We start from the raw sequence: 21,168 nt of genomic DNA, 5'->3' as shown, positions 1-21,168 counted from the left end.
ATGCCACTCTGTAGACCATGGTTCTTTTTAGCTCTTTTATCATTCCCCTTAGGATGATATTTATTAAGCTATGTAGTTTAACAGATATTAGGATGCCTGCTGTATGCCAATCATAGTAGTAGCCATTGGGAAACTGAAGTGTAAACTAAACAAGATTTTTTTTTTTTTTTTTGAGAGAGAGAGAGTGCAAGTGAGTAGGGAAAAGGGGCGGCAAAGGGAGAGGAAACCCAGCACCAGGGCCACCACAGGGCTCAATCCCATGACCCTGAGCAGAAATCAAGAGTTGGATGCTCAACTGAGTCACCCAGGCATCCCTAAACAGGATTTCTTTTCTTACATTGTGAGGTTGGCGGTATTACTTAGCCTCACTTTTCAAATGGGGAAGTATATGCAGATCAAGAGTCCACACTACTGAAAGTCCAAGAAGGAATTTAGCTTAGAAGATTACTTCCTGGGCAGCCCGGGTGGCTTAGCGGTTTAGCGCCACCTTTAGTCCAGGGTGTGATCCTGGAGACCTGGGATCGAGTCCCACATCAGGCTCCCTGCATGGAGCCTGCTTCTCCCCCTGCCTGTGTCTCTGCCTCTATCTCTGTGTCTCTCATGAATAAATAAATAAAATATTAAAAAATAAAAAGATTACTTCCTTTAGGAGTCTATCCCATCACCCACCCCTCTTCTTTCACACTCATCCCTGTCCTAATCAATTAAATTTTTGCTATATATTCCTACAGCACCTTTACATATCCTTTCTAAACATTACTTTTCTTTTTTTTTAAATTTTTTTTTATTTATTTATGATAGTCACAGAGAGAGAGAGAGGCAGAGACACAGGCAGAGGGAGAAGCAGGCTCCATGCACCGGGAGCCCGATGTGGGATTCGATCCCGGGTCTCCAGGATCGCGCCCTGGGCCAAAGGCAGGCGCCAAACCGCTGCGCCACCCAGGGATCCCAACATTACTTTTCTTATAATCATTTGTGGGTTTGTTTTGTTTTGTTTTGTTTTTAATTTTTATTTATTTATTCATGAGAGACAGAACGAGAGGCAGAGACACAGGCAAAGGGGGAAACAGGCTCTATGCAGGTAGCCTAATGTGGGACTCGATCCCGGGTCTCTAGGATCATGACCTGGGCTGAAGGCTGCGCTGAACCACTGAACCACCTGGGATGCCCAGTCATTTGTTTTATGTTACTATTCCCCACTAGGACAAACTGAGTTAACACATGTGAAGCATTTACATACATTTACATACATAATAATTAGTCATTATTTTTATCTATTTTTTTTATCTTGTGTGAATTATCTACTGAGAGGTTAGTATTTTGAACACAAATTTGGCATAGTCTTCCTACTATGTCATAACCTAACTTTCTCAGATTCTAAGAATTGTGGAAATAGAATTCTGAAAAATAAATTTGTCATTTATTACAAGTTAATTCTGTTAGTACCTATTCCAAGAAGCTGTTGGAATTGTCATGTTTTATATGTCTTTGAAAAGTACTTATTTTTGGGAGTTGAAACTAAAAATTGTCCTGTGTGCTTTAGCAGTAGTCTCCCATTTAACTCTTGTCACCAACAATATTGTCAAAAAATTTAACTTTGTTATTGTCTAAGTTATTATTTTTAAAGATTTTATTTATTTATTCATGAGAGACCCACAGAGAGAGAGAGAGGCAGACATAGGCAGAGGGAGTAGCAGGCTCCACATAGGGAGCACGATGTGGTGTGGGACTCGAGCCTGGGACCCCAGGATCACGCCCTGAGCTGAAGGCAGATGCTTAGCCGCTGAGCCACTCAGGCGTCCCTAAGGTATTAATAATAATGTCATCTGTAGCCCGATAACTAAGAGTTTTTTAAGTAACTCTATATTTCTCTTTATAGACCGTTTAATTTGGCAGAACGGAAAGCTAATGCCCATTCTGTTGTAGAATGTGATCATGTACGAAAAGAAGTTAGTGTACGAACCGGAGGATTGGCTGACAAAAGCTCAAGGAAAACATATACTTTTGATATGGTACCTATTTCTTTCTTTCTTTCTTTCTTTTTTTAAAGATTTTATTTATTTGTTTGAAAGAGGGGTAGTGCAAGAGTGGGTTAGAAGCAGAGAGAGAAAGGAACAAACCAACTTGGGCTGAGCGCAGAGCCTGACATGGGGCTCCGATCTTACCATCCTGAGATCACAACCTGAGCCGAAATCAAGGGTGGGATGACCAACCAACTGAGCCACACAGGCACCCCGGTACCTATTTCTGAAAATGCTACTACTCGTTTATTATTTACTATGTAAAGTTATCCTTGTATACATATTTTTTTCTAGGTTCTAGTGTACAATCCTAAGTTTCAGTTGACTCTGAGTTGTCCAATAGATATCTAGTGGGCTGAATGAGTTAATACATTAAAAACAAAATTCTTAAAGTGAGTAATTTTGAAGTATTTTATTCCTGAAGAATTGATTTTATTTTTATTTTATTTTTTGGATAGGTTTTTGGAGCTTCTACTAAACAAATTGATGTTTACCGAAGTGTTGTGTGTCCAATTTTGGATGAAGTTATTATGGGTTATAATTGCACTATTTTTGCGTGAGTAAAACACAATTTTTCAAATTGTTGAAAAGGTTTAGATGCATGTGTTTGTTTTTTATGTAACACTTCTGTTGATTTTGACAGATACGGGCAAACTGGCACTGGAAAAACCTTTACAATGGAAGGTGAGAGGTCACCTAATGAAGAGTACACTTGGGAGGAGGTATTTATTGTTTAAAATAGATTTCTGTCTCTAAAGTGACTGAATAATAACTGACTAAAAAACTTAGCTGAAGTCCTCTTTCATGAAATAGAAAAGATCAGTATGCCCATGTCAAATATGAATATAGGATGAACTACTATTTTAGTAAAATTAAAGTGTATGGTTCCTGTTTAAGAAAAACATAGTGTCACTAGGAGAGAAAGGACCAATACATACGTATATATGTATATGTGTATATATACATATACATATGGCACAGTTAAGTGATAAGAGAGCGGTCTGTTTGGGACAGAATAGTTGGAGCAGAATATTGTGGAAAAGTGGCATGTGAGTATGGCTTGAAAGGGAATACTGCAGCATGGGAGTAAGTCTCATCAAGGTAGCATAGCAAGGGGCTGCACGGTACTTTATCAACACTGATCTTGAGTGTTTAAGAAATTAAGATCACTGTATTGTTGGATAGCATAGAAAGCACATAGTACGTTTTACAAAGATTTCCATCAAGTGTGCTTCAGTGAGTTTAATGACTAAATTAATTTTCCAGGGATCCCTGAGTGGCACAGTGGTTTGGCGCCTGCCTTTGGCCCAGGGCGCGATCCTGGAGACCCAGGATCGAATCCCACGTCGGGCTCCCGGTGCATGGAGCCTGCTTCTCCCTCTGCCTATGTCTCTGCCTCTCTCTCTCTCTCTCTCTCTGTGTGACTATCATAAATAAAAGTTAAAAAAAATTAAAAAAATTAATTTTCCAAATTGTTGACATTATGTTTCTACTGGTTACATAGTTGAGGCATTAACTTTAAGCATTGGTAATAAAGTTATGGAATTGTGACCATAGGAAATAAGGACTAGGCTTAAAAAACAGTTTCAAAATTTAGAGATTCATAATAATTTCATTATAGTAGCTTAGATATTTGAGAAACAACTGTACTTATGTTAGAATTAGGGAATATACCTCTTAGATGGACCACTGTTCTGTTAACATGGTAGTATTATTACTGTTCTCCTGAGACAACTTAGAAAGCATTATTAAACTTGGCTTTCTGAGTAGCTTACTTCAGTTGGTTTCTATGTAATGCTCAGGCATGAAGTGACAAATTTGTGGAAGGTATGAAGAAGAATAATTACTGTTGAATAAATTCTTATAAATGACGTGGCTTTTCTAATATTTGGTTAGTTGCTTTTTTTTTTTTTTTTAAGATTTTATTTATTTATTCATGAGAGACACAGAAAGAGAGAGAGAGAGGCAAGAGACCTACGCAGAGGGAGAAGCAAGCTCCATGCAAAGAGCCCGATGTGGAACTTGATCCCAGATTCCGGGATCAAACACCCTGAGCCAAAGGCAGACACTCAACTGCTGAGCCACCCAGGCATCCCTAAACTTGTTTTGACATATTTGTGTTTAAAGATTTTATTTATTTAGGGAGAGAGAGAGAGCACATGTGAGTGGGGGGGAGGGAGGGAGAGGAAAGAGGAAAGAATCTCAAGCAGACCGCACACTAAGCAGGAAGCCCTACACGGGGCTGGATCCCATGACCCAGAAATCATGATCTGAGCTGAAACTGAGTCAGATGCCCAACTGACTGAGCCACCCAGGCACCCCTGATATATTTGTATTTAAATATACAAATATATATAAAGAAGGCCCTTGTTACGTGTGTTTTAACTGCAGTAGTAAATGGCATTCTTATTTTTTTTTATTTTTTTATTTTTTTTTATTTTTTATTTTGGCATTCTTATTAATAGTGTAATATTAGTCCTTATTAATATTGTAATTTCAGGATCCCTTGGCTGGTATAATTCCACGTACTCTTCATCAAATTTTTGAGAAACTTACTGATAATGGTACTGAATTTTCAGTCAAAGTGTCTCTGTTGGAAATCTATAATGAAGAACTTTTTGATCTCCTTAATCCATCTTCTGATGTTTCTGAGAGACTGCAGATGTTTGATGATCCCCGTAACAAGGTAACTCAGTTTTTGAGAATGAAACATCTCTGTATTTTAGTGTGTGCTGCTTTGAGAAGTAAGTATATATATATATATATATATATATATATATATATATATATATATATATATATATATATTTTTTTTTTTTTTTACCAATCTAATGAATGATCTTTTGATATTTGGTCAGAGGGGGGTGATAATCAAAGGTTTAGAAGAAATTACAGTACACAACAAAGATGAAGTCTATCAGATTTTGGAGAAGGGGGCAGCAAAACGGACAACTGCAGCGACCCTGATGAATGCATACTCCAGGTAGGAAAGCCAGGGTCTCGCTCTTGCTATTCCATTTTCTTTTTAACGTGGGACTTCAGATTGGGGTGGGTCACAGAATGTGAGTCACATACCTAGATGGTGTGTATGCTTGATTTCGTGCTTTAGTTATTGGCTTGAGATTTAGAGTCAAGCACCAGTATTGGGAGAATGTTGAAAGGAGAACAGAAACAAGTTGAATCAGCAGAAGTATTAAACTTTTTAAACTAGATTATTTTTTCTCAAATGAAATTGTATGCAGGAGCCTAGGTTAACATGGGCCTGCTGTGGTTGATTTGATGGTGGGATGCTCAGAGGCTTACCTCCTTAGCCTCAGATAGAAGCTGTATGTCAGTACATAGCATAAGATAGATATTGGAACACTTTATGGTCTAGTGGTGATTATCTTGTATTTCAGCAATCACTGCTATTTACTATTTGCTTTTCAAGAGAAGGTGTTAACTTTTCTGATGACATTTTCAAAGCAGAGCAATATATTTTTACAACAGCTGACATTGAAGGCAAGTAATCTGATGGCTTGTGTGGTACTGTTTGAATTTATAGCGATGACATATTTCAAGAGATTCTTATGAATAGGAAGATTGATTGCAAGCCTTCTCTGATGTACCAGGCAACTGTCCCAACCTGACCCCACATCCAGCTTTTAGAGTTCTGAAGATTCTAGTTTCTCAGTCTTTTAGGGTGTTTATAGGTAGTTTCTTATTTGGGGTCCCTTCTGCAGGGCAGCAGGTAGAAGAAAGCAAAAACCTAAGCATTGTTCTGTCTACCCTCTGTCTTCCAAAATCTTACTAATATCTCCTGTCTGATACTATCTTTCTCTACCTTGTGGATTTTGATCTTTCTTTGCTCTTTTTAATATTTTATAGAAAGGAGTGTTTTGCATTATAATGACAGCAATCTGATCTTGTTTTCTAGTCGTTCCCACTCGGTTTTCTCTGTTACAATACATATGAAAGAAACTACAATTGATGGAGAAGAACTTGTTAAAATTGGAAAGTTGAACTTGGTAAGTATCTACCTTAAGATCACTGTTTCTTTTCTTTTCTTTTTTTTTTTATTTATTCATGAAATACACACACACAGGCAGAGACACAGGCAGAGGGAGAAGCAGGCTCCATGCAGGGAGCCCGACGTGGGACTCGATCCCTGGTCTCCAGGGTCACGCCGTGCGCCGAAGGCAGGCACTAAACCACTGAACCACCTGGGATGCCCAGTCATTTGTTTTATGTTACTATTCCCCACTAGGACAAACTGAGTTAACACATGTGAAGCATTTTGAATAGTGAATACCTAGCACATAGTAAATACTCCATGTATTAGTCATTATTTTTATTTTTATCTATTTTTTTTATCTTGTGCGAATTATCTACTGAGAGGTTAGTATTTTGAACATAAATTTGGCATAGTCTTCCTACTATGTCATAACCTAACTTTCTCAGATTCTAAGAATTGTGGAAATAGAATTCTGAAAAATAAATTTGGCATTTATTACAAGTTAATTCTGTTAGTACCTATTTCCAAGAAGCCACCCAGGGATCCTCCAAGATCACTGTTTCATTCTTTCTTTTCCCCTCAGCTTTATCAAGGTATAATTAAAGTGTACAATGTGATGATTTGATATAGGTATGCTTTGTGAAATGATTATCATAATCAGATTAATTAACATATCCTTCACCTCACATAGTTACTTTTTTTTTTTTGTTTGGTAAGAATGCTTAAGTCTACTCTCTTAGTAAATTTCATTATAGTATTTTTAACTGTCATCACTGTAGTGTACATTAGATCCTCAGAGCTTATTCATCTTATTACTGAAGGCTTGTACCCTTTGACCAGCATCTGCTTCTCCCCCACTCCCCTGCTCCTGGTAACCGTCATTCTATTCTGTTTCAGTGAACTTCTCCCCCTACCCCCCACCTAATTCTCCACATAAGGGAGATCATACGTATTTGTCCTCCTCTGTCTGGCTTATTTCACTTTGTATTATATCCTTTAGGTTCATCCATGTTGTTACAAATGATAGCATTTCCTTTCTCATGGCTAAATAATTATATTCCATTGTGTATGTATACAATATCTTCTCTATTAACTCATCAGCTGACACTGATTGTTTCCGTATCTTGGCTATTTTGAATAATGCATTGAACCCTGGAGTGCAGATATCTCTTTGAGATACTGATTTCATTTCCTGTGGGTAGTATACCTAGAAGTGGGATTGCTGGATCATATGGTAGTTCTTCTGAACTATTTCATTCTTTCTCCTTTTTTTTTTTTAAAGATTTTATTTCTTAAAACAACAACAAAAAAAAAAGATTTTATTTCTTTATTCATGAAAGACACAAAGAGGCAGAGACATAGGCATAGGGAGAAGTAGGCTCCCTGTGGGTAACCCAATCCTAGGACACTGGGGTCATGCCCTGAGCTGAAGGCAGACATTCAAACACTGAGCCCCCCAGGCATCTCTCTCTTTTTTTTCTTTTAAAGATTTATTAAAAAAAATAAATAAATAAAGATTTATTTATTTATTCATGAGACAGAGAGAGAGAGAGAGAGGGGCAGATACATAGGCAGAGGAAGAAGCAGGCTCCCTGCAGGGAGCCTGATGTAAGACTTGATCCCAGGACCCGGGGATCACACCCTGAGCCAAAGGCAGATACTCAACTGCTGAGCCCTCAGATGTCCCCCCCCCTTTTTTTTTTTTTGAGACGGAGGGGGCGGGGGTGCAGAGGGAGAGAGAGAATCTTTGTTTTATAAAGATTTATTTGAAAAAAAAAAAGATTTATTTGTTTTAGAGGGGAGAGAGGGGCAAAGAGAAAGGGAGAGAGAATCTCAAGCAGAATCCCCTCTGAGGAGCCCAACATGGGGCTTGATCTCACAATCCTAAGATCATGACTTGAGCCGAAATCAAGAGTTGGATGGTTAATGGACTGAGCCACTCAGGCACCCCTCAGCTGTTTAATTCTTGACCACCTCAGAGCAGCTTGAAATTCTGTACTTGTAGACAAATATTTTTGGAGCCACTGGGTAATTAGCTTTGTAGTGAATTGTTAATTACGAAAAATTGTCTTGTTGACTATTTAACATATTATATTTGAGAATGAATGTCTTTGCATCCAAATCCAATGGAACTGACAACTTTCATTTTTGAAATGCAAGGTTGATCTTGCGGGAAGTGAGAACATTGGCCGTTCTGGAGCAGTTGACAAGAGAGCTCGGGAAGCTGGAAATATCAATCAATCCCTTTTGACTTTGGGAAGGGTTATTACTGCTCTTGTGGAAAGAACACCTCATGTTCCTTATCGAGAATCTAAACTAACTAGAATCCTACAGGATTCTCTTGGGGGACGTACAAGAACATCTATAATTGCAACAATTTCTCCTGCATCTCTCAATCTTGAGGTAAGTCTTTTAGAAGGTTATCTGCAAGTGTAGTAGATATAATTCTTATTTAGCTAAAACATGCTTTTTTTTATCATGTATTTTAAAAGTTCATTAATGGCTTTCATTCATTCTAAGCAAAAGTAGAAGAACCTAGGTATTGCCCATGGACACATAGAGGAGGATACCACTGAAAAGATTGTCTTCCTTCCTTCCTGGCAGCTTTTTTAATCTTAAAAAGCCAATTACTTAATGGCTTTTCCCACACAGTCTTCAAAAGAAACTGCTGTCATTATTCATTCATTACTCATGCTTCATTCCTTTTCGTAGATGAATTATTTTCCATTGTATGAATATAGAATGGTCATTAGCAGTAGATGGTTACATGATGTATGGAGTTGTTTTTTTGTTTTGTTTTGTTTTGTTTTAGATTTTATTTATTAGAGAGAGAGAGAGAGAGAGAGACAACAAATGGGGGAGGGGCAGAAGGATAAGCAGACTTCCCTCTGAGTAGGGACACCCCCTCCCCCTTTGGCAGTGACGTGTGGAGATTTAATTGAAGACTTAAAAATGGGTTAAATGAATGCCAGTGTTGTAGAAGCTGCTAAGAGGGCACTGAATGTGTGAGAGGAGTCGGTAGAACCAAGAGAAGTAAAAAGGATGGTGAAATCTCTTATTTTATTGTGATTGCTCCTTTAAATGGAGTTTGAAGAGTTTTTATAAGGTCTTTTGCTCCCCTTTTGTTTTAAAAAACTTCTTTCCAGGGCATCTGGGTGGCTCAGCAGTTCAGCGCCGCCTTCGGCCCAGAGTGTGATCCTGGGGATTCAGGCTCGAGTCCCACGTCAGGCTCCCTACATGGAGCCTGCTTCTCCCTCCTCCTGGGTCTCTGCCTCTCTTTCTATGTCTATCATAAATAAATAAATAAATAAATCTTTTTAAAAAATAAATAAATAAAAATAAAACGATCTCTTTCCTTAGATAGAATACATGTACTCACCCATTAAAAACTCACCCATTAAAAGTATGTAATTTGATGATTTTAATATATTTGCAGAGCCATGCAACCATCACCAATGTTTAGAGCATTTTCATTACCCCAGAAAGAAAACTTGTATAACCTGTTAGGAATCACTCCTCATTTGCCCCCATTCCCAGCCCCAGGTCACTACTAAGCTACATTAAAATTTTTTTCTTTTCTTAAGACTTTAATTCTTTGTTAGACTGCGTGCATGCTTTAGCAGCAGGGGGCAGGTGCCGAGGGAGAGGGAGAAGGAGAAGCAGACTCCCTGTATCAGAGAGCCTCATGTGGGGCTCAATCCCAGTACCTAGAAAGCTACCTGAGCTGAAGGCAGGTGCTAAGATGCTAAACTGACTGAGCCACCCAGGTGCCCCAACCTACTTTTTTAATCTATAGATTTGCCTAGTCTGGACATTTCATGTAAATGGAATCATGGAATAAGTGTTCTTTTGTGACTGGCTTCTTGTACTTAGCATGTTTTTAGTGTTCGTCCATATGGTTAGCATATATTCATGCTTCATTCCTTTTTGTAGGTGAGTTATTTTCCATTGTATGGATATGGAATGCTTTGTTTATTCATCAGATGATAGAGTTCATTGAATGTGAAGACTAATGTAAAAAATGCTTAGGTCAAATTATCATAGAGTTGAAAACCCTGAAAATTGGAAGGGAAAAAGGATGTTTTGTTTTTTTGTTTGTTTTGTTTTTTAAAGATTTTATTTATTCACGAGAGAGAGAGAGAGGCAGAGAAATAGGCAGAGGGAGAAGCAGGCTCCCTGCAGGGACCCAAATGCGGGACTCGATCCCGGGGCCCCAGGATCACGACCTGAACTAAAGGCAGATGCTCAACTGCTGAGCCATCAAGGCATCCCAAAAAGGATGTTTTGAACAAAATTCCTTGTAAAGGCTAGACATAGTGGTCCTAGTGGATGATAGATTTTTAGGTTAGATATAACCATTAGTTGTTTCTTGTAAGTTATTTTTTGTCTCTAAGTTATTTTTTTTTTTAAGATTCTATTTATTTATTCATGAGAGACGCAGAGAGAGAGAGGCAGAGACACAGGCAGAGAGAGAAGCACGCTCCATGCAGGGAGCCCAACGTGGGACTTGATCCCGGGTCTCCGGGATCACACCCGCAGGCCAAAGGTGGCACTAAACCACTGGGCCACTGGGGCTGCCCTGTCTCTAAGTTATTTTATAGTACATTTTAGGTGTACTATAAGTTACATTATTCTTATAATATTTTTAGTAACTGGCATTTTTTCTTCTTCACAGGAAACTCTGAGTACATTGGAATATGCTCATAGAGCAAAGAACATACTAAATAAGCCTGAAGTTAACCAGAAACTCACCAAAAGAGCTCTTATTAAGGTAACTGAATTTTGTGGAGTAATGTAATCTTGTTTGACAAATGAGGACCTGAAATAGATAAATTGTTGAAAGATTTGTTAAATTGCCTGTGGTAAGGCTTTTCATCTAATGTTTTTAATTAGCTACCTAATATATTAAAATGTTTTTATAATGCTAATATGGTGACTTTACTATCTATCAAGTCAGCAAAATTTGCAATTATTTACCTTTACAAAATTAATTCATTTATGGCTTTTTTGACATAATCACCATACATTAATGTAATATAATTATCACATATTAGGGTATAATTTCCATAATACTCATCCATTGTAAGCCTACAATTCAAAGATTTTTAGTTCATTTATAAAGTTGTGCAACATCACTACAATCTAGTTTTAGAAAATTTTATCATTATAAAGTTCCCTCTGTGCCCATTTGCAGATAGATTTGCCCTTTCTAGACATTTCTTAAGTGGAATCATACAATATTTGATCTTTGGTATCCGGCTTCTTTCACTTGGCATAAAACAGGGACTACATCTATGTTGTAACATGTTTCAATAGACGTTTCTTTCTATTGCTGAATAGTATTCCATTAAATAGAGAGTAATACATTGTCTTTATCCATTCACCAGCTGATGGACATTTAGATTATTTCTAATAATGCTACTATGAACATTACCATTCAAGTCTTTGTGTTAATGTGTTTGCAGTCCTCTTAGGTAGGTACTTAGTTTAATTTCTGTGTTGCACAGTAAATTTGTCTTTTACTCTTTAAGAAACTTTTCAAAGTGGCTGAATCATTTTAAATTTTTATCAACAGCCAGTGTATGAGTGTTGCACTTTCTCTACATCCTTTCTAACATTTGTTATAGTTTGCCCTTTAAATATTAGCCATTCTAATAAGTGTATTATTATACCCTCAGCATGGTTTTAATTTGCATTCCCCTAATGAATAATGATAATGCATATCTTTTCACATGCTTATAATCCATTTGTATATCCTTTCTGTGAAAGGTCTATCCAAATCCTTTGCCCAATTTTTAGTTGATGTTCTTTTTTTTTCTTTTTTTAAGATTTTATTTATTTGTTCATGAGAGACACAGATAGAGGCAGAGGCAGAGGGAGACCAGGCTCCATGCAGGGACCTTGATGTGGGACTTGGTCCCAGGACCACAGGATCACGACCTGAGCTGAAGGCAGATGCTTAACCGCTGAGCCACCCAAGCGTCCCTTTTACTTGGTGTTCTTATCACTGAGTTTTAAAGGGTTGTTTATATCTTTCAGATACAAATAGCTCTTTATGAGATGATTTGTAAATATTTCCTCCCAGTCTGGCTTGTCTTCCTTTTCTTGGTAGCGTTTTTTTTTTTTTTTTTTAAGTTTTTATCGAGATAATTATAAATGATGGAAAAATTCTTAGTACATTTTGTCAAATTACAATAAAGTATCACCACAGAGATACTGACATTAATAACAATCCATTCATCGTATTCCTCAGTTCTCCTTATACTCATTTGTGTGTGTGTATTTAGTTCTATACAATTTGTCACATGTGTAGGTTTGTGATTCAACCACCACAGTTAAGATACTGAGCAATTCTATCACTGCTGGGGTCCCTCATATTGCCATTTTATAATCACTTCCTTCCCACTCCCACGTTCCCTTCCCAATCTCTGGTATCCATTAATCTGTACTCCATATCTAAACTCTTGCCGTTTCAAAAATGTTACTGAATGGGGCACCTGGATTGGCTCAGCGTTTGAGCATCTGCCTTTGGCTCAGGTCATGATCCTGGTGTCCTGGGGTCGAGTCCCACATCAGACTCACAGTAGAGAGCCAGCTTCTCCGTCTGCCTATGTCTTTGTTTCTCTCTCTGTGTCTCATTTGTCTCATGAACAAAGAAAATCTTTTTTAAAAAAGTTATTGAATGGAATCATATGGTATATAAACTTTCAAAATTGTGTTTTTCACTACTACTCAGCAGAATTATCTGGAGGTTCACCTGAGGTGCGCATATTGATCTTTCCTTTTGAGAGCCGAGTAGTATTCCATTGTATGTATGTATCATACATATAGTTTGTGTAACCATTTGTTTACCTGTTGAATGACATTGGGCTGATTTCAGTTTTTCATAATTATAAGTAAAACTGCTATGAACATTTTGTTTGTAGGTATCTGTGTAAACATACATTTTGCCCAAGAGTGTAAGTTTTTGTGCATGGTAATTGAATAGTTTTGTTGTTGTTGTTGTTGTTTGTTTTTTAAGGAAATTCTAAGCTGTTTTCCAGATTGGCTATACCATTTTATATTCCAACTAGCAGTGTATGAGTGATCTAGTTACTCCACGAATTCACCAGCATTTGGTGTTGTAACTATTTTTTATTTTAGGTATTCTGATGAGTATAATAATAATAGGTGATAAATATTTCACTGTGGTTTTACTTGCATTACTCTAATGGCTAATGGTGTTGAACATCTTTTCATGGGCTTATTTGCTATTTGCATATCCTCTTCGTTGAAATGTCTATTCATGTCTTGAAACCCATTTTCTGATTGGGTTTTTTTTTTTTTTTTAAACTTTTTTTTTATTTATGATAGTCATATAGAGAGAGAGAGAGAGAGAGAGGCAGAGACATAGGCAGAGGGAGAAGCAGGCTCCATGCACCGGGAGCCTGACGTGGGATTCGATCCTGGGTCTCCAGGATCGCGCCCTGGGCCAAAGGCAGGCGCCAAACCGCTGCGCCACCCAGGGATCCCTCTGATTGGGTTTTTAATTTTAAAAAAAATTTGAGGGGCTCCTGATTGGCTCAGTCAGTTAACCATCTCTGACTCTTGATTTCAGCTCAGGTCATGATCTCAGGGTCCTGGTATCAAGCCCCTTGTAGGGGGCTCCCTATGCCCCGTAGAGTCTGCTTGTTGTCTTCTGCCTCTCCCCCTGTCCTCTCTCTCTCACCCTCTCTCTGTCAAATACATAAAATAAATCTTTTTAAAAAATTTTTGGGGAGTGCTGCCTAGGTGGCTCAGTTGGTTGGTCATTTGACTTGATTTCTTTTTTTTTTTTTTTTTTCTGACTTGATTTCTGCTCAGGTTGTAATCTCAGTCTCAGGATTGTGAGCTCAGGCCCTGAGCTGTGTATAGGGCCTGCCCAAGATTCTCTCCCTCTCCCTCTGCCCACCCCCCAACCTCTAAAAAAAATTTTTTTTAATATTTTATTTTTAGTTAATCTCTATGCTTTAACCCACAACCTGGAGATCAAGAATCACATGTCCCACCAACTGAGCCAGTCAGGCTCCCTGCTAAATTGGAGTTTTAAAAATTATTGTGGTTTGAAAGTTCTTAATATGTTTCAGACACTAGTCCTTTGTCACAAATGTGGTTTGCAGTCTGTAGCTAGCTTACCTTCCCAGTCTGTAGCTTATCTTATCTTCTTAAATGGGCTTTTTTTTAAAGATTTTTTTTAATTTTTTAATTTAATTTTTTTTATTTATTTATGATAGTCACAGAGAGAGAGAGAGAGAGACAAAGACAAAGAGGCAGAGGGAGAAGCAGGCTCCATGCACCGGGAGCCCGACATGGGATTCGATCCTGGGTCTCCAGGATCTCGCCCTGGGCCAAAGGCAGGCGCCAAACCGCTGTGCCTCCCAGGGATCCCTTTTTAAAAGATTTTGAGAGAGAGAGAGAGAGAGCAAGCAAGTGTGCACACACATACATGAGCAGGGAGGAGTGGCAAAGGAAGAGGGAGAAGCAGACTCCTCCTCACTAAGCTGGAAAGCCTGACATGTATAAGGCTCAATCCCAGAACCCTGAGATCATAACCTGAGCTGAAGGCAGATGCTTAACTGACTGAACCACCCAGGTGCCCCTTCTCTCTCTCTCTCTCTCTCTTTTTTTTTAAGATATATTTATTTGTTTATTTGAGAGAGAGCATGAGTAGGAGGAGCAGAGGGAGAGAAAATCTCAAGCCGACTCCATGCCGAGCATGGAGCTGGATGCAGAGCTCAATCTCAGGATCCTGAGATCATGACCTGAGCTGAAACCAAGAGTTGGGCACTTAACCAACTGTCCCACCCAGGTGCCCGTTTATCTGGGCTTTTGCAGGGGAAATATTTTAATTTTGATGTGGTCTAATATATTTATTAATTTTTCCTTTTATGCATTTTACTTTTGTGATAATTTTAAGAACATTTTGCCTAGCTTTAAATGTCCCTACCTTTTTAAGTTTTGTGTTTCTACGTTTCATATTTGAGTCCATGATCCATTTTTATTTTTGTATAAGGTGTTAAGACTTAGGTCAAATCTTTTTCACCTTTGGAGTGTCTGGTTTGTTTTAGCATTCTTTGTTGAAATGTTATATATTTTCCATTGAATTGATTTTGCACCTTTGTTAAAAAATCAGTAGGGTATATTTATATGGGCACCTCTCTGGGTTCTCTTTTTCTGTTCCATTGATTTAATATGTCCCTCCATTAATACCACACAGTTTTAATTACTGTAACTATGTAACAACTCTTGGATTCAGGAGCCCCTGGGTAGAGCAGTTGGTTGGGTACCAGACTCTTGGTTTCAGCTCAGGTTATGGTCTCAGGGTCTTGGGATCTAGCCTTGTGTTGGCCTGCCAGCACAGCGAGAGTCTGCTGTGGTTTCTCTCTCCTTTTGCCCCTCCCCATGCTCACTTGTTCTCTCTAAAATAAATCTTTTTAAAAATAACGGGGTGCCTGGGTAGCATAGTTGGTTAAGTGTGATGCTTGATTTTGGCTCCGGTCATGATTTCCGAGTCCTGAGATCAAGCCCCATGGCGGACTTCACGCTTAGCTTGGAGTCTGCCTGAGATTCTCTTTCTCTCTCCCTCCGTACCTCTCCCCTGCATGCGCATGCGCCCTCCTTCCCTCAAATAAATAAATCTTTAAAATAATAAAAATAAATAACTCTTGGGATCAGGCAAACAGATTAAAAGGAAGTTTATGTGAGGAAACCTCTTTCTTCATAAAAAGTCTAAGAATTGTCAGGACCTGAGGAAAACTACAGTGGTTTTATACTTACTATTTTAAAAATACCAAGCTTTTTAATAAGCACTCACCCAACTTAGACACTTGGATTTTTGAATCCTAATGTTATTATTAAACCTAAATATATTTAAGAATGCTTCTTTAATATGTTAAAATATTCAGTTATTGTTTAAATTTCAATTGTATGTTTTTTAAAATGGTTTTAGGATCCAAACAAAGTTTGCCCTTTGCAATTTTCTTCAATGTCTTTAGATCTGAATACATATGTTCTCTTTTTATCATTTTTCCCTCTGTATTTGTGGAAGTCCTTATATTAATTCGTCCTACAGAATTTTCCTGTAGTATCTTTTGACATGTTCCATTCTTTCTATTTTCTGTAAATTGGTAGTTGGATCTTGAAGCTTATTAGTAGATTCAGGTTTTTTCTTATTTATATATTTTTGGCAAAACTACTTCATAGGTGTTGGTATGTTCTCCTACCAGGAAGCATATAATGCCTGGTTCTTTATTTGTGAGTATTAAGAGTTCCAGAATGGTAACTTTCTAATTCAATTGTTTTTCTTTTTCTTTTTTTTTTTTTAAAGATTTTATTTATTTATTCATGATACACACACACACACACACACAGAGGGAGAGGGAGAGGGAGGCAGAGACATAGGCAGAGGGAGAAGCAGGCTCCAGGCAGGGAGCCCCACGCAGGATCCCAATCCCAGGACTCCAGGATCATGCCCTGGGCCGAAGGCAGGGCTGAGCCACCCAGGGAGCCCCTCAATTGTTTTTTCTTAATTGATTGTAAGACTACCTCTGTAAAGAGGAACTTTCAGTTTCTGAAGTATATAGTGCTTATAGGAAAGGCAGTACAAATGCTGATATATTTCTTTTATTTGAGAGTTTTTAGAATAAGTTGGTTTCCTCACCTTTTTTTTTTTTTTTTTTTTAAGATTTTATGTATATGAGAGAGACCCCATGTGTGCATGCGCACAAGCAGAGGGAACAGCAGAGGGAGAGGGAAAAGCAGATTCCCCGCTGAGCAGGGAGCCCAACTCAGGGGCTGATCCCAGGACTCTGGGATCATGAACTGAGCTGAAGGCAGACACTTAACCAACTGAGCTACTACCCAGGTGCTCCAGTTTCCTCGCTTTCTTAATGTCATTATAAACTCATGGACCTACTTGTGATATCCTTATTGATGTTCGAATCATCCCATCTTGGGCCAGTGGGTAACTCTTTAAGGGTGTTCTTGAGTCCTTTTTACTATCTAGGCTTTGTTAGCTTCCTTGTTCTATTTTGTTTGACAAGGTGTTCAAGGTTTATCTTACATGTCTCTCGCTCCGGTCCTAGAGTCAGACACTTCTCTAAGGAATCCTGGTTCCTTTTAATGTGAAATGCTATTTGGACACCAACTTGGTTACTGGAAGTTGTATTTTTTTCTTCATTATATTTTTATAATGCGTGTATTTAAAGGAGCTTTGAAAGTTGACTCTAGGGGCAGCCCCGGTGGCGCAGCAGTTTGGCGCCGCCTGCAGCCCGGGGTGTGATCCTGGAGACCAGGGATCGAGCCCCACGTCGGGCTCCCTGCGTGGAGCCTGCTTCTCCCTCTTCCTGTGTCTCTGCCTCTCTCTCGCTCTCTCTGAATGAATAAATAAATAAATCTTAAAAAAAAAAAAAAAAAAAAGTTGACTCTATTCTAAACAAATTAATATTGAATGAAAAGTGTGATTATGACTTGTTATTCTTTTTTATGCTTTAAAAAACATAAAAGGGGGACGCCTGGGTGGCTCAGTGGTTAAGCGCCTGCCTTTGGCTCAGGGTGTGATCCTGGAGTCCTGGGATCAAGTCTCACATCGGGCTCCCTGCATGGAGTCTGCTTCTCCCTCTGCCTATGTTTCTGCCCCTATCTCTCTCTCTCTCTGTGTCTTTCATGAATAAATAAAATCTAAAGAACAAGGTAAAACATAAAAGGGCCTAAGTACTTATTTTATCTATTACATATTCTCTCCAAAATAAATGAAAAAAACCTTAAATACTGAATTGATACCTATAATGTTATTCTTCTGTAGGAATATACAGAAGAGATAGAGCGTCTGAAACGAGATCTTGCTGCAGCCCGTGAGAAAAATGGGGTGTACATTTCTGAAGAAAATTTTAGGTAAGCCCTTGGCTATGGAAATTAATTTCCAAAAATAATCATTTTTTGGTAAGGTGTTTGAAGTAAAATTTACTTATGTGACAATAACTAAAATCTTTATATCTAGTGCTTCCTATAAGTGCTTCTTTTTCTTTTAACATGAATAAGTAGTTACCAAATAGTTAAAAAAATTTTATATAGCTTTAATTTTTAAATAATGATAGATTCATATGAAGTTGTGAGAAAAGCACAGAGAGGTCTCACAATTTTTCACTTGTTTTTCCCATTCATTACCTCTTGCATAACTTTAGTATAACATCAAAACTGGGAAATTAACATTGGTACAATGTGCATATATAATTGGATGCCATTTTGTCTCATTTGTGGATTGGTGTAGTTCTACAATTAAGATACAGGACTATCCTACCATTACAAAGATCTCCCTCTTGCTGCCCCTTTGTAGTCATACTCATCCTTCTTCCCTAGTGGTACCTAACCTTTGGCAACCACTAATTTGTTCACTTTTTAAAGCTCTGGAGTAGTTTATTCAAAGGAAATCTACTGAAGTTTTATGTAGAAACAATAACAACAGATTGAACAAGGGTCCGAAGGTGAGTGGGATGCCAAGAATTTTAAGTTGAAAATTCCTGCTTGCATTTATTCTTGAAGGCATTAAGGAGAGTGACTTTCACAGTGCATTTTATTTTTTTAAAGATTTTATTTATTTATTTGAGAGAGAGACAGCAAGAGTGAGGGGGTGCGTAGAGGAAGAGGGAGAAGGGGAGGTCTATGTGGGACTTCATCCCAGGACCCTGAGTTCATGAACTGAGCCAAAGGCATGTGCTTAACTGACTGAGCCATCCAGGTGCCCTCACAGGGCATTTTTTAAAAATTAATGAGGGATCCCTGGGTGGCTCAGCGGTTTAGTGCCTGCCTTTGGTCCAGGGCGCAATCCTGGAGTCCTGGGATCGAGTCCCACATCAGACTCCCGGCATGGAGCCTGCTTATCCCTCTGCCTGTATCTCTGCCTCTCTCTCTCTGTCTATCATAAATAAATAAATAAATCTTTAAGAAAAAAAAATTAATGATAAAAGGTATTTAGAACTAATTGATAATAATGAAGAGCATTTTGGCATCATCTTTTATGCGACTTTTTTTACAGGCGATACATGTATTTTTACATTACATGATCGTTCTGGGATGCCTGGATGGCTCAGTGGTTGAGAGTCTTCCTTCGGCTCAGGGCATGACCCCAGAGTCCTGGGATCGAGTCCTGTATCGGGTTCCCCGCAGGGAGCCTGCTTCTTTCTTCATCTGCCTATGTCTTTGCCTCTCTTTCTCTCTCTCTCTCTCTATCTCTCATGAATAAATAAATAAAATCTTTTAAAAAATTACGTGATCATTCTGATAATAGATAAGTCATTTATTTAAACTCATTTTCTTGGGGCACCTGGGTAGTTCAGTCAGTTAAGCATCTGCCTTCAGCTCAGGTCATGATGGTCAGCAGCAGAGCAACTACTCTCATCCACATACAGTAGTAGGTGAGAGGCTGCCTGTCCTTTAACCATAAAACCTGGGGGGAACATTACTTATTGATTAGATTAGGTCTGAGCTGTGCCATATATGAACCAATAACTTAAAAGGAGTCAAATTTCCCTGATTGTCTTGAGCCAGTCAAGCTTAGTTCCTGGATCTGGGGATGGAGTCCGATTCCCTCCACACAGCTTGGCTTCTACAGTCAGGAGGGAGTCATTTCCCAAAGGAAATGTGGATTTCCCCCACATTACCCAAAGGAATTGGGTGCTTAGTAGGCAATCAGTGAAAGAGTGAACAAGTGTTTTTGTACTATGATTTGCTAATGTAGTAGTATCTTCTGCTGTTGTCAAATATTGGACATTAGGGACTGATTATCTTATTTTCTTACCTTCTGTTGACTATTGCTTTGATGTATTTTAGATTTTTTTTAACTTATTTTTTATTGGTGTTCAATTTACTAACATACAGAATAACCCCCAGTGCCCGTCACCCATTCACTCCCACCCCCCGCCCTCCTCCCCTTCTACCACCCCTAGTTCGTTTCCCAGAGTTAGCAGTCTTTACGTTCTGTCTCCCTTTCTGATATTTCCCACACATTTCTTCTCCCTTCCCTTATATTCCCTTTCACTGTTATTTATATTCCCCAAATGAATGAGAACATATAATGTTTGTCCTTCTCCGACTGACTGACTTCACTCAGCGATGTATTTTATATTAAGAAAATTTGTAAAGTTGGGCAGCTCTGGTGGCGCAGTGGTTTAGCACCGCCTGCAGCCTAGGGCGTGATCCTGGAGACCCAGGATCAAGTCCCACGTCAGGCTCTCTGCATGGTGCCTGCTTCTCCCTCTACCTGTGTCTCTGCCTCTCTCTCTCTCTCTCTCTCTCTCTCTCTTTCTTTCTCTCTCTGTGTGTCTCTGTGAATTAAAAAAAAAAGAAAATAAAATTTATAAAGTTATAAATAAATAATAAATTTTAATTTGTCAATCCCATGATTAAAAAGACAATATTTGTTCTTTTTTTTTTTTTTTTAAGATTTTGTTTATTCATGAGAGACACAGCAAGGCAGTGACATAGGCAGAGGGAGAAGTAGGCTCCCCAGAGGGAGAAGTAGGCTCCCCGGAAGGAGCCTGATGTGGGATTCAACCCCCAGACCCAGGATCATGCCCTGAGCCACAGGCAGATGCTTGGCCACTGAGCCACCCAGGTATCTTGACCTTGTTTGCTCTTCATAAACATGAGGCATAATCTGAGAGTTCTTAGTGAAACACTTTTGGAATTATTACACTGTAAGAGAAGGATTAGGAAAGCTACAGCCAACATTTAAAACGAGATAATGCTTTATTTACTCCAAGCTTCATAGACCTTTTAAAATTTCATCAAAACTGTATCATCCATGAAATAACAATGTTGCATTACCTTTTACACATTCAATATAAGAAAAGCATTTCAGATATCTCATTCTATATTAAAGAGAATTTCAGAAATCTCATTCTATATTAAAGAGCTATTTCCAGGAAAGAACTAATATAGTTCATGGGAAGACTGTCAGAATTAACTATCCTTTTATACTTCAGTTCTAGCTTTTTCTTTAATCACCAGTATCTCTAGTAATTTGAGGAAATTTGCATTCACAAAAGTATCTTTGTCATTTAAGCATAGTGTGAAATAGAAAATTGTTGGTTATGAAGGCACTAGACTACAAAAGATAGTACATACTTTGGGAACTTG

At 38.4% G+C, this 21,168-nt stretch overlaps 1 protein-coding gene across 3 annotated transcripts in view; it reads left to right on the top strand.

Annotated features, from left to right (window-relative positions):
* The window catches only part of KIF11 (kinesin family member 11), a 51,387-nt gene that overhangs the window by 5,556 nt on the left and 24,663 nt on the right, over window positions 1-21,168 (top strand). For 2 of the 3 annotated variants that reach the window (XM_077878384.1, XM_077878383.1), the window contains exons 2-10: window positions 1,880-2,012; window positions 2,480-2,577; window positions 2,665-2,743; window positions 4,522-4,707; window positions 4,880-5,004; window positions 5,938-6,028; window positions 8,176-8,418; window positions 10,691-10,786; window positions 17,837-17,925. In XM_077878384.1, coding sequence (XP_077734510.1) covers window positions 2,010-2,012; window positions 2,480-2,577; window positions 2,665-2,743; window positions 4,522-4,707; window positions 4,880-5,004; window positions 5,938-6,028; window positions 8,176-8,418; window positions 10,691-10,786; window positions 17,837-17,925 — 1,010 coding nt within the window. In that variant the 5' untranslated portion in view covers window positions 1,880-2,009. The remainder of the gene's footprint in view (window positions 1-1,879; window positions 2,013-2,479; window positions 2,578-2,664; window positions 2,744-4,521; window positions 4,708-4,879; window positions 5,005-5,937; window positions 6,029-8,175; window positions 8,419-10,690; window positions 10,787-17,836; window positions 17,926-21,168) is intronic. The other variant, XM_077878386.1, reaches the window with a different exon arrangement.

Source organism: Canis aureus, chromosome 29, assembly GCF_053574225.1.
Source record: "Canis aureus isolate CA01 chromosome 29, VMU_Caureus_v.1.0, whole genome shotgun sequence".
NCBI classification, from domain to species: Eukaryota; Metazoa; Chordata; class Mammalia; order Carnivora; family Canidae; genus Canis; species Canis aureus.
The sequence above is the reverse complement of the archived record's forward strand: the minus strand, read 5'-3'. Positions and strand labels throughout refer to the sequence as shown.